This window comes from Euprymna scolopes, chromosome 11, assembly GCF_053919585.1.
Source record: "Euprymna scolopes isolate OS-2025 chromosome 11, ASM5391958v1, whole genome shotgun sequence".
Taxonomy (NCBI): Eukaryota; Metazoa; Mollusca; class Cephalopoda; order Sepiida; family Sepiolidae; genus Euprymna; species Euprymna scolopes.
Window position 1 is genome coordinate 144789332 of NC_136492.1, and position 18238 is coordinate 144807569.

At 30.2% G+C, this 18238-nt stretch overlaps 1 protein-coding gene across 1 annotated transcript in view; it reads left to right on the forward strand.

Annotated features, from left to right (window-relative positions):
- Positions 1 to 12620, forward strand: part of LOC145288099 (PCI domain-containing protein 2-like) — a 93243-nt gene extending 80623 nt beyond the window's left edge. The window contains exons 13-15 of the mRNA XM_080136157.1: positions 11118 to 11184; positions 11875 to 11931; positions 12395 to 12620. Coding sequence (XP_079992283.1) covers positions 11118 to 11184; positions 11875 to 11931; positions 12395 to 12484 — 214 coding nt within the window. The 3' untranslated portion in view covers positions 12485 to 12620. The remainder of the gene's footprint in view (positions 1 to 11117; positions 11185 to 11874; positions 11932 to 12394) is intronic.
- The last annotated feature ends 5618 nt before the right edge of the window (positions 12621 to 18238 follow it).

Below are 18238 nucleotides of genomic sequence, written 5' to 3' on the forward strand. Positions count from 1 at the left end.
TTTTTTTCAAAGTTCAGTTATTTCTTTAAACTTTGTAGAGTTCATTTTATTTGTTCAGCATTTTATAATTTTTATTAACAATATATTGACAGATGGTCAATTTATGATCCGTCCACTGGACACTTCATTAAAGACATTCAGCACAAATGGTTATAAAATTGACAGAATCATCTCAAAACTGCCCTCAAAGATAAGCGACAGATTTCAGTCTAAAATGATTCTCATTTTCGACTTTTTTGCAGACAAAAACTAACAAATTGGGATTCACTGATAGAAAGAAATTAAAATCATTCTTTATAGTTTTTAATTCAACACAAAGAGAATATGAAAACAATAATAATGAAGAAAAAATTGAAAAGAGAAAATTTTAAAACAAAGAAGTTTCTACTTTCAATGATAAAAACTCGATGACAAACTGATTAAGATAGAAAAATTTATTTGTTATGAAAAACACAGTTGAAAAGGTTGCAGCTATAGAGACTCTATTCAGCTATTGGCACAGTTACGCTATTGTAAGCACCCACATATATATTTATGTGGAAATATATTGCATATATATTTATGTGGAAATATGTTATTTATATTTAAATAATACTATACATTAATGTATCTGCTGGGGGATACCCAGGTTTCATCTATACGGTAATTCTGAATTTAGGAGAAAATCTGGCTTGTTTATATTCGAGAAAGCTTTATCAATCACATTATTAGGAGTGAATGGTCCAAAATCGTGAAAGTTTTCTTTTAAGATTATTTCTAGGTGGTCCTACAAGCTGCTTGGTGATTAAAGTATAATTTAGAGAACTGCTTTGACTTTCATCATATTACAGATCAACATGGATCTGGGAGAGCAGATTAAGACTAAAAGGAATAGTATGTTCTGGAATTGTATTTATGCTTTGACACTCTTCAGCCATATTTTATAGATCAATTATGGCTGAAGGGAGCTAGCTAGTGGTTTAGAAGTATAAGTAAAACTCAAGAAAAGATTATTTTTTGTCTGGGTCAGCTCTCTGAGCTTGAGACCTAAAGTACCATGGTGATCTGAAATTTTATTATATATATATATATATATATATATATATATATATATATATATATATATATACTCGTTTTTTTTATTTAAAAGTAATAGACTAGTGAATTCAACGAAGTTGTTAGATAGTGCTCAATAAAAAGAGCTGATAATACTTGTTTATTGTTATATAAATATGTTTACATCCCGCTGCTACAAACAGCCATTTGTTTCAATCAAACAACAGATATCATCAGGCAGCGACTTGACTATTCAAATGTTCAATAAATAAGCTTATAAGATTATTCATTGAACATTTGAATAGTCAAGTCGCTGCCTGATGATATCTGTTGTTTGATTGAAACAAATGGCTGTTTGTAGCAGCGGGATGTAAATATGTTTATATAATAATAAACAAATATATATATATATATATATATATATATATATATATATATATATATATATATATATATATATATAGTCCACCTATAAATTCCGATGAAATTGGTACTCTACCTCATCTCCTGGGGTGAAAATCCAATGGAAACAGTAATGTAAATTTATTATGGGCTCAATAAAAAATTAAAAAATTATATATATATATATATGTTAAGAATATTCAAAGATTAAAATCAATGAATTTAATGAGGTTTTCATAATAGTCCTCAATAATAATAAACATGGTGTATCCTTATTTTTATTCAAATAAATATTAGTGTCACTACACGAATAAAATTATTACTTTAATATTATTACTTATTTATATTCAAATAAATATTACTTTAGTGTCACTACACAAATAAAACCAATTCGTTATAACAATAACCAATGGATTTCTTTAGGTGACAGTAAAAGTTTTTATCCTTCTTTCAAAGAATCACATTCTTAAACCTATATATATAATACACACACACACACACACACACACACACACACACACACACACACACACACACACACACACACATATATATATACTTTGTGTGTGTGTTTTTGTGCATAAATTGATTATTATTTATTTTGATTCCTTCTTTGAATATTTGATAGATTAATAAATATTATAATATATTCAATTTTGATTTTCATAATCAATTTTCTTGTTTATTAATTGCTCCATTTAGTATATTCAGCTTTTTATTGTCTCAATATGTTCTAAGATAGAGATAATAATCATTGTTGTAATTTTATTTGCCTTATATATATTTTAAGTGAATGTAAAAATGTATACTTTTAAGGTACACATTCCTTATAAGAGAGGCAAATATTATGAATGATAAACTCAATGGAGATATATTATCGCCTTCAAAGCATATACACTGTAAGCAGAGATATATATAGAGAGATAAAATGAGAGAGAGGGGGTATTAAAGAGCTATGATAGAGGGGAGATAACTAAGGCAGTTTTTAATATTTAATAGAAATTAAGAAAACATTCTCGACCAAATCAAAACTTTTATCTTTAAATCAAATGCTAACAACATTTGGGAATTGATTTGAAAAATAAATTTTTTGCTACCAAATTTTTCTAAATGGCTAAAAAAATTCCAATTTTATTCTATGATTCTTCTTTTTCATCTATAGAAAATGAAAGATATCATGTACTGTTTTTTATGAAATGCCATTTTTAAATGGAAGAATTTCTTTTGAGTATTATTTGATTTCTGTCATTATATCAAAAGCAAATGTAGAAATATATTTTCTTGGAGGTTGCAATTTCAGATCATGGAATCTGGTGTAAGAAAAAAAAATACATCAATAACAAAACCCCATGATTTCTAATTTCTCTTTCCTTTCTGATGCAAAAGACTCCGTATTGAAATCCTTTTAGAAACAGAAGGAGAAACGGCTTTATCAAAATTTATAGATGACTTTGAATAATAAAATGAATTATAAAAAACGATGATAACAAAAGATGAATTTTATGTTCAGCTTTTTCATTTAAATTATATATAAGTCTGTACAAACACAGACACATTTACCCAACATGGACACACACTCACTCAACCTCTTTCATTGCCCCACCCTTCCCTTAGCTAAATTCCTGAATTCCAAATTGGCAGCTCAAAAATATTTCTTAATGAGACAACTCTGTGAGTTTTATCTTATTGCCCTCTGACCTTTTTTATAAGGGGCGGGGGATGGGTAATTTTGTTGGTGGATCAGAGAAAAATATTTTGGACACTATTTTTTATTCCATTCAGGTTTGCTTAAATTTAAAAATACAAGCATTTTTTTCCTCGTTTATCATCGCAAATAAATAGGGACAAAAAATATTTTAAATTAAATTTTTTTTTCAATTATTCAAATTTATTCAATGTAATTTTAATTTGAGAATATATTCCATTTAGCAATTTTGTCGATACTTTTATTTCGTGGAGGATGGGGGGGGGAGGTTCTGTACTCAGAAGCCAGAAGTTATTTTTTTTCAAAAGCATAAAATTCATCAATATAACTTAGAAGACCGTTTTTTCCTCTTTTAATATTACATAAAATATAGCATCATTCTAATTTCATTGGTTCGTTTTTAGCATCAAAAAGTACCAATGAAGAAATGGCAAATCATTCGAGATATTTCAGTGCCAATTCAGTTTTTTTTTTCTTGGTTTAAATGATCTCTTGATATGACAAGGCCAACATTTGACAAACAAACAAAAAACAAAGTATAATAAGTAAAACAAATAATAAACCAATACAATAAACCTAATAAAAAATAATAAAAATGTTGGTGTAAGCACATATTTATGCAAATAAACAACTTCCTGCTTTGAAAGTGAACCCCAATAAACAGTGTGGTCTAATCTGAACACATTGCCGAATGAAAAATTATTTTTACGACAATATCTTCTACGGAATCTGTTTATTATAAAGTTTTATTTGTGGAAAAATGCGCATTTTCTTTGCTATTATATTTCTTTTAGTTATTAGATGTGAAAAATATGAAAATTTCATATTTTTGGACAATGTTAGGCAAACATTTATTTTTTTTCATTTATTTAATTTTTTAATTTATTATATTTAAAAAAAGAAATATTAAAAATTACTTTATGTATTAATTATTTTTGTAATTTATCTTAAAAATATTATATCTTTTAAAAAGTTTGTGTATAATAAATTCTCAGATATTTTTCAGTGTTGAGTTATTTTGTTTTTTATATCACATATTCCGAAACAAATATGGCAAAGCTTTTTTTCGATAAAGCTTGAAAATGCTTGTTTTATTCATTCAGTCATAACTAAGACGTGGCAATTAAGTAGATATCATTGCTTTTAGTTGAAATTGACATAAAAATGAAGTAGATACCATTTAAAAAAAAAAAAATGAAAATTGATTTTTTTGACTTCTGAAATACGCTCCAGTGATGATTTATTTTCTTTTTCATTCAATTTTAAAAAATTTATTATATTTAAAAATATAAAATTAGAAAAATAACTTTCAGTATTAATTATTTTTGTAAAAAACATATTTAATTCATTTAAAAAATATTATATTTTTAACAAAAAAGTTTCTGTAAATATTTCAATAAAAATAATCAATTTTCAGATATTTTTCCATGTTGACCTACATTTGGGATCTTCAGATTAGGCTACACCATTTAGTGTGGCCTGGTCCATGTTCAAAGCAGAGAGTCATCTGTTTGAGTAAATATATGCTTACACCTAAAAATCGAACTAGAAATCAATAAAAATTAAAGAAAACTAATTTATATTAAAATATTGTTGAGGTTGGAATGAAAACCTGAAGAAAGAAAATAATTTAAAAATAAAAATGGTTAATTTACTCTTTTTTAGCATTTCTTTAATTCTTTGTAATTTCAAATAAAACTTGCAAGTTTTATTTGAAATTTAGTTTTAAGGGGAACTAAAACTAAAGTAAAACAATAATTTTGTTTGAAGGAAGATTGTAAAATACAGAAGATAAAAAGCAAAGAAAAGAAAGAGGTAAAAATAAAAATAAAAGACAGAAAACGAGAAAGATAAAAAGAATAAAAAAAATAAAAAAAAAAGAAAATATATAAAAATGCAGCAATCCTATAATTAAAAAAAATTCTGACTTTTATTGGCACTCAAGTGAAATATGGCTGTTTCCAAAAAAAGCAACAGGAAAACGAATATATCTATGCATCATTGAAATATATTTATGCATCATTGAAATATATTTATGCATCATTGAAATATATCTATGCATCATTGAAATATATCTATGCATCATTGAAATATATTTATGCATCATTGAAATATATCTATGCATCACTGAAATATATTTATGCATTATTGAAATATATCTATGCATCATTGAAATATATTTATACATCATTGAAATATATTTATGCATTATTGAAATATATTTATGCATCATTGAAATATATTTATGCATCATTGAAATATATTTGTGCATCATTGAAATATATTTATGCATTATTGAAATATATTTATGCATCATTGAAATATATTTATGCATCATTGAAGTATATCTATGCATAATTGAAATATATTTATGCATCATTGAAATATATTTATGCATCATTGAAATATATTTATTCATTATTGAAATATATTTATGCATCATTGAAATATATTTATGCATCATTGAAATATATTTATGCATTATCAAAATATATTTATGCATTATCAAAATATATTTATGCATTATTTAAATATATTTATGCATCATTGAAATATATTTGTGCATCATTGAAATATATTTATGCATCATTGAAATATATTTATGCATCATTGAAATATATTTATGCATCATTGAAATATATTTATGCATCACTGAAGTATATTTATGCATTATTGAAATATATTTATGCATCATTGAAGTATATTTATGCATTATTGAAATATATTTATGCATCATTGAAATATATCTATGCATCATTGAAATATATTTATGCACCATTGAATTATATTTATGCATCATTGAAATATATTTGTGCATCATTGAAATATATTCATGCATCATTGAAATATATTTATGCATCATTGAAATATATTTGTGCATCATTGAAATATATTTATGCATCATTGAAATATATTTATGCATCATTGAAATATATTTATGCATCATTGAAGTATATTTATGCATTATTGAAATATATTTGTGCATCATTGAAGTATATTTATGCATCATTGAAATATATCTATGCATCATTGAAATATATCTATGCATCATTGAAATATATTTATGCATCATTGAAATATATTTATGCATCATTGAAATATATTTATGCATCATTGAAGTATATCTATGCATCATTGAAATATATCTATGCATTATTGAAATATATTTATGCATCATTGAAATATATTTGTGCATCATTGAAATATATTTATGCATCATTGAAATATATTTATGCATCATTGAAATATATTTGTGCATCATTGAAATATATCTATGCATCATTGAAATATATTTATGCATCATTGAAATATATTTATGCATCATTGAAATATATTTATGCATCATTGAAGTATATTTATGCATTATTGAAATATATTTGTGCATCATTGAAGTATATTTATGCATCATTGAAATATATTTATGCATCATTGAAATATATTTATGCATCATTGAAATATATTTATGCATCATTGAAGTATATTTATGCATTATTGAAATATATTTGTGCATCATTGAAATATATTTATGCATCATTGAAATATATCTATGCATCATTGAAATATATCTATGCATCTCGCCCACGACAGAAGACAGATCTCGCTCCACGTCAAAAACCAGAACTACAGATCAGAACAAATTTAAATCCTTGGAAATAATGGAAACAGACGACAGAGCCTCCGAACCCCCATAATCAAATAGTAGAAAACAACCAGTTATTCTTAATAAAATAAAAGGAAATCAAAAACATAAAACTAAACTATGGCTAACAAAATAATCCAATGGAATTGCAGAGGTATAAAAGCCAACATGAATGAATTACTTCTATTAATATCCAATCTCTGTTCTACTATAATATGCCTACAAGAGACTTTTTTAAAACCATCTGAAACTATCAATCTCCGTAACTTCACTGAATACAACTACACAACAAATAATCCAAATAGAGCTTCTGGAGGAACATCCATTCTCATCAACAAAAACACAGCACAAAGCCAAATAAATCTACAAACTAATTTACAGGCAATTGCCACCACAACCACCCTACATAGAACAGTCACAATCTGCTCCATCTATCTACCCCCAAATGACCCTATAGATGAAACAGAGATAGAAAACTTATCAACCAACTTCCTTGCCCCTTCATATTATTAGGTGACTTTAACAGTCATAATGTTAGTTGGGGATGTTCAGACACAGACATAAAAGGATCCTTGAGTGGCCTCTGGGCCTTGATAATGTGGTGATGCCTTTGTGTAAAAAAAAAAAAAAAAAAAAAAATCATTATAGAAAATATTATCAACAACAACAACAACCTATGCATATATAATAACAAAAAACCAACCTTTATCTCTGCTACAAACTCATACTCAGCAATTGACCTCTCTATAAGTGATCCTAGTATCTTTATGGATTACAACAGTGCATGAGGACACTTGTGGAAGCGACCACTTCCGATGATATTAGAACACTTTGGTCCTGATACAAAGTCAAAAATTCCTTGTTGGAACCTTAAAAAAGGTAACTGGAATAAATTCAAATCATTATGCGAACACAAACTCTTACCTGGAAAACGTGTGAAAGACCCAATCACTCACTTTACAGATACTATCATCTCAATAGCTGAGGAATGCATACCGAAAACAAAGGTATCAACCAAGTATAATCGGCCCTAGTTTAATGATGATTGCAAAAAGGCTATCTTGCTACGACGTGCTGCATTAAGAAAATTCAACAACCGACCAACTACTCAGAATTTAAACAACTTCAAAATATGCAGAGCTAAAGCACGTCGAACAATAAAAGAAACCAAATGTAAATCCTGGAAAAACTTTGTGTCCAAAATCAACGATAACACCAAAGACAAAACCATATGGAAAATGATACGGAAAATATCAGGAAAAAACACAAGTTCCCCTCTCAACCACCTCTGTATAAACAATAAAAAAAATAACTGGAAAAAAGGACATAGTCAACATGCTTGCAGACACTATTGCAAATAATTCAACATCCGAAAATTACAATAAAAAATTCCAGACTATTAAACATGAATCAGAAAAAAACCAACCTACACTTTAAAAGTAATAATGAAGAAGTTTATAATAAACTTTTTACCATTCAAGAACTAAAGGATTCATTAAAAAAAAGGACCAGATGAGATAACATATGAATTCCTGAACCAACTACCAGATCAACCATTAAAGTACTTTCCATTCTTAATGACATCTGGATCAATGGCAACCTTCCAGCTATATGGAAACAAGCCACAGTCATTCCCATACCAAAACCAGGGAAGGATGCATCTGACCCCTCTAATTATCGCCCCATAACTCTAACAAGCTGCGTGTGCAAGACGATGGAGAGAATGATAAACACCCGACTAATGTGGCTTCTTGAAACAAAATATTAAACAACGGAGCACTACAGACCACTTAATACGACTGGAAACCTTTATCAGAAATGCATTTATACAAAAAAAGCATATGACTGCTATATTCTTTGATCTGGAAAAAGCTTACGATACCACATGGCTGTATGGTATCATGAAAGATCTCAAAGAAGCCGGACTGAAAGGAAGACTACCCATCTTCATTAACAACTTTATCAACAATAGATTATTTAATGTCCGTGTCGGAACATGCCTCTCTGATATTAAGGAACAGGAAACAGGAGTACCACAGGGAAGTATTTTATCTGTAACATTGTTTAATCTAAAGATTAACAATATCGTTAAATGCATAAACCAAGGTGTGGATTTCTCACTATATGTAGATGATTTTTTAATTGCATATAGCTCAAGGCATATCCATATAATTGAGCGTCAACTCCAACTATGCATTGACAAATTTAAAAAATGGACAACTGAAAACAGATTTAAGTTTTCCACTAATAAGACTAAATGCATGCACTTTTGTCAGCTTAGAAAACTGCACCCAGATCCTCTCTTAAAATGAGATGATACCCAGATTCCTGTTGTCGACGAACATAAATTCTTAGGGTTAATATTAGACAAAAGACTCACATTCATCTCTCATATCAAACACTTAAATGCTAATGTTAGTCATTGCCCGCACAGACTGAGGAGCGGACAGACAAACCCTACTGAAACTATATAGATCACTAGTACGCTCAAAACTTGATTATGGCAGCTTCATTTATGGCGCCACCAGAAAATCATATATAAAGATACTAGACACTGGTCAAAATCAGGGTTTCAGGCTTGTACCGGGAGCCTTTCGAACTTCTCCCACCGATAGTCTCTATACAGAAGCCAACGAACCGCCATTATCAATTCGGCACAACAAATTAGCTTTACAGTACCTAACCAAAATTCTCTCTTGCCCAGACAATCCTGCCTACGATTGTATTGCAAACGCACTAGATTACAATCTCTACGATAGGAAAAAATCACAACCATCAAATCCAGCCTTCAATCCCAACTACCAAAACCTATTTGACCAAAAGTTAAAAGCTATAAAACCTTTTGGTCTTCGTATGAAACCATTAGTGGAAGATGCAGATATCAGAATCAGGAACATCCATGAGGTCAACCAACTAAACCTCCCACCCTGGCTACTAAAACAATCTGAAATTATCTTTGAACTAAACAAGCTCCCAAAAAATCAAACTCATCCACTGAACTATCAAGAAAAACTATTTAACATTCCGGAAAAATACCCAAATCATCAGCATATCTATACTGATGGTTCTAAGAACGGCAACAGAATTGGATGCAGAATAATATCCAATAGCATTACCTTGCAGAAGCGACTATCAGACTATGCTTCAATTTTTAGTGATGAAGCCACAGCTATAGACCTGGCACTAGACCTCATTACTGACCTACAACAAATTTATAATTTTTTTTCAGACTCCCTATCAGTACTTGAATCTCTAAAGAACCAAAATTTAAATAACTCGCTACTCATTAATCTATTACAAAAAGTACATACTCTTTCACAAAATAAAAATATCAAATTCTGCTGGATACCCAGTCATTTTGAAATCCAAGGCAATGAAAAAGCCGACAGAGCTGCAAAAAATGCACTAAATCTTGATTTAAACGATTTAAAAATTCCACACACTCAGACTACAAACAGCTAATACATAGATTCATTATGAAGAAATGGCAAGAAAAATGGAATAATTGTCAAAACAACAAACTTTTCAAAATCAAAACCACAATCGAGAAATGTTTACCAAATTTCAGAAAATCGCGTAGAGAGGAAGAGGTTTTGTCCTGCATTCGCATAGGACATGCACACATAACCCACTCCTTTCTACTAAAAAAAGAAGACCCTCCAGAATGTGTGGCATGCCAAGAAAACACTTTCTTTTGGATTGTGGCGACCTCGAGCATATCCGGCAGAACTATTACAATGTTAACAATTTGAAAGAACTATTTAAAAAAGTCAATCCTAACAAAATACTAACATTCCTAAAAAAAGCCAATTTATACCAAAGAATATAATTTTACCTGATCCAACTTCACCCCCCCCCCCAAAAAAAAAACAACACCACCTAATGACCAAAAAAGGATGACTGAATAAGTTAAAATATCTAACAAAAAAAAAAAAATGACGGACCTTCGCATTAAATAACCAAAAAAAAAAAGGGTTGATATGCTGTAAAACCCAACCTAACCTAACCTAACTTAAAAAGAAAAAACTTAAAAAGAAAAAAAATTATTTTTCATTTTAAAATTGCCTCTTTTTTGGTTTCAATTTCTATAAAAACATTCAACAATCGTTACCCACCCACACCTATGCACTATTGATTGCAGTGATTAATATACATGCAAACATGCAATAATTTTTTGTTTTCTCTCGTATTCATTAAAGATTGTGCAATAAACTAAGTTTTGCAAAACAAGATAAACTAAAATCTTACGATATTCAATTTAATGTTAAAAACAAAATAAAATGTGATAATTTTGTAATTTTCTTTTTCATTTTTTTTTTAATTCATAATTTTCAGATATTTGATCACAAAAAGCCATCAACTGCCCATAGAATCTTTCACAACAGTCCTTAAAATGATGCAGGTTAGTAGTTTTGAGATTTTCTTTTTTTGATGGTATTATTGAGCTGTAGTCATGCTATTATTTCAAGCGGTGCGGGTATATATAAAATAATCTGAAGATGATGAAGACTATCATGAATAAAGAAACAAACTAGTGTAGATACATATGATGTTATTATGTTATGATGATATTGTGATGTTAATATGATATAATGATGATGATATGATGTTATTATGATGATATTATGATTATATGATGTTATTATGTTATGATGATATTGTGATGTTAATATGATATAATGATGATATTATGATGTTATTATGATGATATTATGATTATATGATGTTATTATGTTATGATGATATTGTGATGTTAATATGATATAATGATGATATTATGATGTTATTATGATTATATGATGTTATTATGATGTTATTATGTTATTATTTCAACAATTCACTGGGAACATTTGAAACCATCATTTCATTTATTTTTATCGGAAACAAATTATCAAATAACTGTTAAAATAAAAAAGGAATTTTTCTTTTATGTTTTATTTTTAAAATCAATTCTGTTTCTGGTTTTTCAAGAAAAGATAAATTTTATTTGTTTCATAGGCTTTGGTATTATTTCAAATAATATTTATTTACCAAGAGATGAAGATTTAAATCCTTGATTTTTTTTTTTTTTTACAAAACTTTTTCGTTTCAGGTGGAAGACATAGACAACGATGAGACAGAATGTATTTTGGCAAATCTGATTTTTGAAGTAAGTCAAAGAATTTGAAATTGGGAAAATCTTTTGAATTGATTTTTTTTTTTTGACTATCAATTTTTTATTGAAAAAAATGTGGAGGTGGGGTGGAATGAATCTTTAATTTGGTTTCATGTTTTCAGAATTTTTACAATGATGATTCATAATTTATTTGAATTGATTTGATTATTATTCGCAATGCTTCGGTTGATGTAATTTCCGGCCTTCTTCAGGTGCATCTTTATAAAATGGGGACAGAATTTATTCCACTGTCTCCCACAAACAAAGAACTAATGTTTGAGAAAATGTTTAGTAAATTTTGAATTTACTGTCTAGTTACATGACTAAAAGTGATGTAATTCGACACGTCAACCAATCCGACACGTCACTCATACTTATTAACCTTCTATGCTGACTTCCTTAAATTTTGTTACTGTTAACTTAACGTTAAAGTGTGTTTTTTTTGTTTTTTTTTCAGAACAAAGTCAAGGGTTACATTTCACATCAACACCAAAAGTTGGTTGTTAGCAAGCAGAATCCGTTCCCGGTTCTCTCATCAGTGCTTTGAACACTTCTGCAAGTTGACAACGAAACAATTCCAATTCAAAATAAAACACAAACTTGTTGAAGAACAGAAACCGCAAATGGGGTATTGAACTTTCCAGAACTTCCCAAATTTTCTGTTGAAATTTGGCCATTAATGAAGTACATTTAAATAGAAATAACAAAATGAATTTTTCTTAATGTTGAAATTTAAGCAAATGAAAAGCTTAATTCCATCAAAAAGACTTGTCTTTTAATAGAAAAAAAATCTGTAAAATTTCCAGAAATGACTGTCTTTGTGTTTTCTATATCTGCTCAACTCTGGCCAGAAGATATTTTCCAACATTTAACATGTTTGTATTTAATTCCACACATTTCATAGTTTTTCCTCTCAAATGATACAACACAAATTATTTTCTTTTCTCATTAATCGTGTCAGATCAAAAGAATCTTTCCCATGTTTCATTCAAACTCATTTTTTGCTTTGAGAGCAACACTTCAATTAAAAGAAATATACAAATCAAAACTGAATTCATTTTCTTTTTTTTATTATTTTTAAAGTTTAATTATAGACAAGAAGTTTTTTTAAATTACAGACAAGAAGTTTGTTTTTTTTAATTATAGACAAGATGAAGTTTTTTAATTACAGATGAGATGCAGTTTGTTTTTTTAAATTATAGATGAGCTGCAGTTTTTTTAAATTATAGACGAGATACAGTTTTATGCCTTTTTAAGATCAGCTTGAAGTTCAATGCTCAAAAGATTAAACTCTGATTGCTGGTTTCCTCACAAATGAAAAACAACCAATTGCCCTTGACGAGGAAGCCTTGAAGAGGTTGATTGTTCTAAATACCTTGGATCTATCATCACTGCAACAGGTTAAGGAGGGAAACAGAATATCAACAATCACATCAGCCATGCTTGTCTCACTTTTTGCCGTCTTTAATCTTAGCTTTGGTCCAGACCTGAAATCAAGCTTGGTACTAAAATCCATATCTAAGAGGGGCATTTCAAAAGTAATGCCTACTTTTTTTTTTATTCTACTTAAATGGATTAAAGGGGATTGCAAATTGCATTGTTATGATGACTGAACTTATGCATTCATAACCTGAAAATTTCATCTCTCTGATACAGATATTGATGGTGTGAGACTCTAAGAAAGTAATCTCGGTCATAAGTATGTATCAGAAGCAGAAATGTGTCATTGTAATTCCTCGCAAAAATGCGTTGAGAATGGTGATGACTATGTAGAAAAATAAATTCTGGAGCACAAAAGGTTTTTTTGTTTTAATGGTACCACTCCTGTCTTCATAACTCTTCAACTTTTTGAGTTAAAAAAATAGGATGCTTTACTGTTGTGTCAAGCTCTTAGCTGCACCATTCTATTGTTTGGCTATGAAACCTGGCGAATGTGAGCAAGTGACCAGCAAAAGCTTGAGGTGTTCAATCATTATTGTATATGTTGCATCCTTCATGTTTGCTGGCAACAGTTCATCTCAAATGCCATTGTTCATTCTCATTGTAATATACCCTTTCTACAACAAGCTCTCCTTTCAGGACATCTTCGGCGGTTCAATCACGTTCTTCGTCATCACTCAAATGATTTTATCTGAAAGCCATTCAACCAGCCCCTCTTCAGAGTTGGATAAAAGATGCAGATGTCAGCTGAAAACCTGACTCAGAACAGTGAAACAGGATACTGAGCTGGTCTTAGGTGTTCTTCTCTGTGCAGTTCACTATTGGAACCGTCATTGGCTAACACTTGTATGTGGTGTCTTCAATAAGTTTCCAAACATTTTTTGTACAGACATTAAAATTGTCGTAGACTCTTTAAAATTCAGTATGTTATTGCTATACATCTTATGAGATGACTGACAAATTTTTATGACTTCAGGTTCAAACGAACAGTACATCAGGAATTGGAATACACCCTACTAAAGCCTGAATGTCACAGCTGGTGAATTTCAAAAATGCAATCTGAACGTGAGAAAACTTTAGAAGAATGATACGCAATAAAATTCTGTTTTAAACTTGGAAAAAATGCCACAGAAGTGTATGGAATGCTTCAGACTGCTTTTGGACCATCTTGCATGAATTGAGCATCAGTTTTTGAGTGGCATAAGAGATTCAAGGAAAGCAGTGAGTCGGTGAGAGATAAGTGTGAAAGGAGTAAGTCAGAACACCAGAGTTGATTGGCCAAATAAAGAATTTTGCTGTGTGTCTATAGAGACAATAAGCGCAGAGTTAATAAAAATGTCCATACGAAAAATGTCTGGAAACTGATTGAAGACACCTTGTACCTGCTACTGCGATGGACTGTCACGCTTGGTCAGCATTCATTTGGGACATGGTAAATTCTTTGGATGGAGCTGGTCTAACCACTCGAGGGTGAATGCCAAAGCAAATACAAGTAGCGTGACCCGTGGAAATTCCAAGAAAACCTATATGAGATAAAAATACATATTCAAGGCAATAAGTGAATCCTTAGAGGATTTTGTAGAATGGGATCAGGAATTGATGGAATCACATTTAATGCTACCAAGACTAAGTTCATTTTCTTTGACATAAGAAACCTTTCCAATCACTTATTGCCTTGACTGAATGCACCCTTTTCAAAAATCTGATATTTAAATTCCACTGCCTAACATTCAAAGACAACATAAACTGGAATAAATACATATAAGATACGACCATGTCGGTTGCAAAGAAGGTGGGCTCCCCAATAAGCAGCAAAATCACACCCCTTCACCCGTAGATGCCAGAAAACTTTTTACTCTAATAGTTTCCTCCCTCGAACTGCTACATGGTTGTATTCAAGTCCAAATTCTACCCAATTTCCACCACTAATGATCACCGTACAAGTATTAACCCTTATCCTTGAGTGATGACTCCCTTGTAAATATGTATATATTATCCTTGATGGTGACTCCCTTGTAAATATGTATATATGTATATAATTATAAAACTCTGTGGACCGTCCGCCTTTGCTTGAATTTTGTCTTTGCCGATTGAGCGATTCTATATTTTTAAAAGGGATGACAGGTGAATTTAGCTATATATATATATATATATATATATATATATATATATATATATATATATATAAGCTCCGACTGTCATTTGTGTGGTCGTGTTTCGATCCTGGCTTAAGGTAGATGCTTGTCTAGCTGCACTGATGAGCTGTGAAACAGCGAAACAGTTCATGACACCCTGCACTGATGATTCCTGAAAAGATGAAACACTAGTGTCTGTAGGTATTTAATAATTATTATAATAAATAAATATATATACATACAAACATATCAGGCGTGGCTCAGAGGCTAATGGATGAGGATGGAGAGTTGTATATTTTGGTTTTGATTCTAGCTGATGGCACCCAAGTCATATATATATATATATATATATATATATTGTGTACAGAAATTTGTTAGATGAGATAAATTATTGGTACCGTCGGTTTCAAGCCCAATAATTAGGACCGTTTTAGATATCCATATCAAGCTCTCTTCAGCCAATACTCTCTCTCTCTCATATATATATAGTTTTTTTAATTTGGATCTCATTACTATATATTAGGTTCAATATAATAATCGATAGAGAATTGTCTCTATAATGATAAATATGTAATCTGCATGAAGTAAAAAATCATTTAAGTGTATTGTACTACTGGGCAACGCTGTGCAGCCTGCTAGTATATATATATATATATATATATATATATATATATATATATCAAATCAGTATATGTATAACTGCCAAGTGGAATCATGCTATAAGAGATGTAGGGGAGGGTGCCACTCCATTCACAGGATTACTGCATTTACCCTTGGTCCTCACCTTACAATGCCGAGTGTTTAGCAAGGAAGCATTGGGTACCATTTTTTAAGTTTTTACTATAATGTGACTGGAGATTTGACCCTGCTTTTCCAGCCTTTTAGTGAACACTCTTACCATTATGTGAAACGTGTTTAACGTGCAGTGCATCATCAATTAAAATCGAAACAAAATGATGTATCAGTTAGAAAAAGTTTGTCACTTCCACGGTAAAATGACTTCTATTTATTTTTTTTGTTTTATAAAATTACTGACTTGACTTGAGTACAAATGATGTTTTCTTCTCTCCTTTCCAAAAAAGATGTTACTAGTCTTTCTCTACTCTGTTATTATTTCCATGCTAGGTGTTCGACTGAGCTCCAATCCATGGTCTCCTCCTATAAAACATTCACAAAAACTTGTCCAGCTACCACCACTGTAAATAATTTTGCTTTCTTTCTCTGTCTACCTCAAACTAAATGGAATTTTCATGAGCAAAGTTTCTTTCCAAGAACTAATCATCTATAGAAAACAATATCGCAGAGCTGCAGTTTCAACCATCATTTCCAATCCTTGCTGTATTGTTTCACTGTTCATCTTACAAACTCATTATCCCTAATCCTTGAGTGGCCTTTGGGCCTTGATAGATGGAGATAAACTAGTACATAGAACATTTATAAAAAAAAAAGTCAACTATTTCCTATTCTTAAGGCAGATGGCTATATGTATTTAAATGTTGGTTTAGTCGTGTAAACCATCTAAGTACGAACAGCATCCAATGCTGGTTGCTTTATAAAAATGGTTACCCGTTTCACTGAAAAACAAATCAAAATAATAACCACCTATTTCCATCCCGAATTCAACTTGGATGTCTTCAAGTCCAACACAAACAAATTCCTGATGAACTGCCCCCTTAAGTAATGACACCTATCAAATCCCCAAAACTAACTATTACTACGATAGTATCCCACTGATTAGTGTACACACAATAACCCTTATCCCCGAGTGGCTCTTGGGCCTTGATAAGTAGTGACCCTGATGTAAAAAAAAAACAAAGAAATTTTTTTTTCATCATCCTGAGTTTTTTTTTATTTCCACAAAAACTGTGTTGAATAACTTTACAAAGTTGAATTGGTGACATTTTTTGTGTATTTTTATTTAAAAAAAAAAAAAAAAAAAAAAAGTTTGTGCATATCTGACATTGGTAACTTTCAAGAGAGGCAAACATTTAACTTGAATCTAATTTTTTTTTGTTCATTTCTTGGGTGCAAAGTACTTAGAGAAAGGAGAGAGAGAGAGAGTTAGTAGCATCATTAGAATTTTTTTTTTCTTAATAAATGAGGGAGAGAGATTCTTTATTTTTCTTTCTTCTTCTTCCAATCTTCTTAGCAGACTGTAACTGCAAGCCTAAGAAATTCTTAGCTTTTGTTGTTGTGAGTTGAGGTGATTTCGAACTTGTGAAAGGTCAAGGTTGAATTAAATTTTATTTTTATCAAATGAAAAATATCTGTTTACTTTTTCTGGATCCTGCCATTCACTTTATCTTAATTCTCCTTGTTTCTCCATGAAAAACAAGCCCCAACTTTTGGCTGGCAATCCCCTATTAGCAGATTCTCCTGCGATAATTCTGCATCTGCAACACTGACAATAAATGCATCAACATGATGGAAATTACCGAATATGAATGCACTCGGGTGCATGGTAGTTCAAGAAAGACCTGAATTGCACGCAAAAGGAGTGATTTGACTGATATCACTTCTTTATGTCGGATCACATGAAAAGCAGAGGTGAGAGATTGCCTCCTCTGCCGACTCAAAACACGTTAAATACAAAAACCTGAATGATGATGATGATGATTTAAAAAAGACATCTCTTGTTTAAGTCATCATCATCGTCATTGTTTCATCAGTTGTTGTCTTACCACGTTTTGACCAACTAAGATAGTGGTTTCAATCCTACCCAAAGC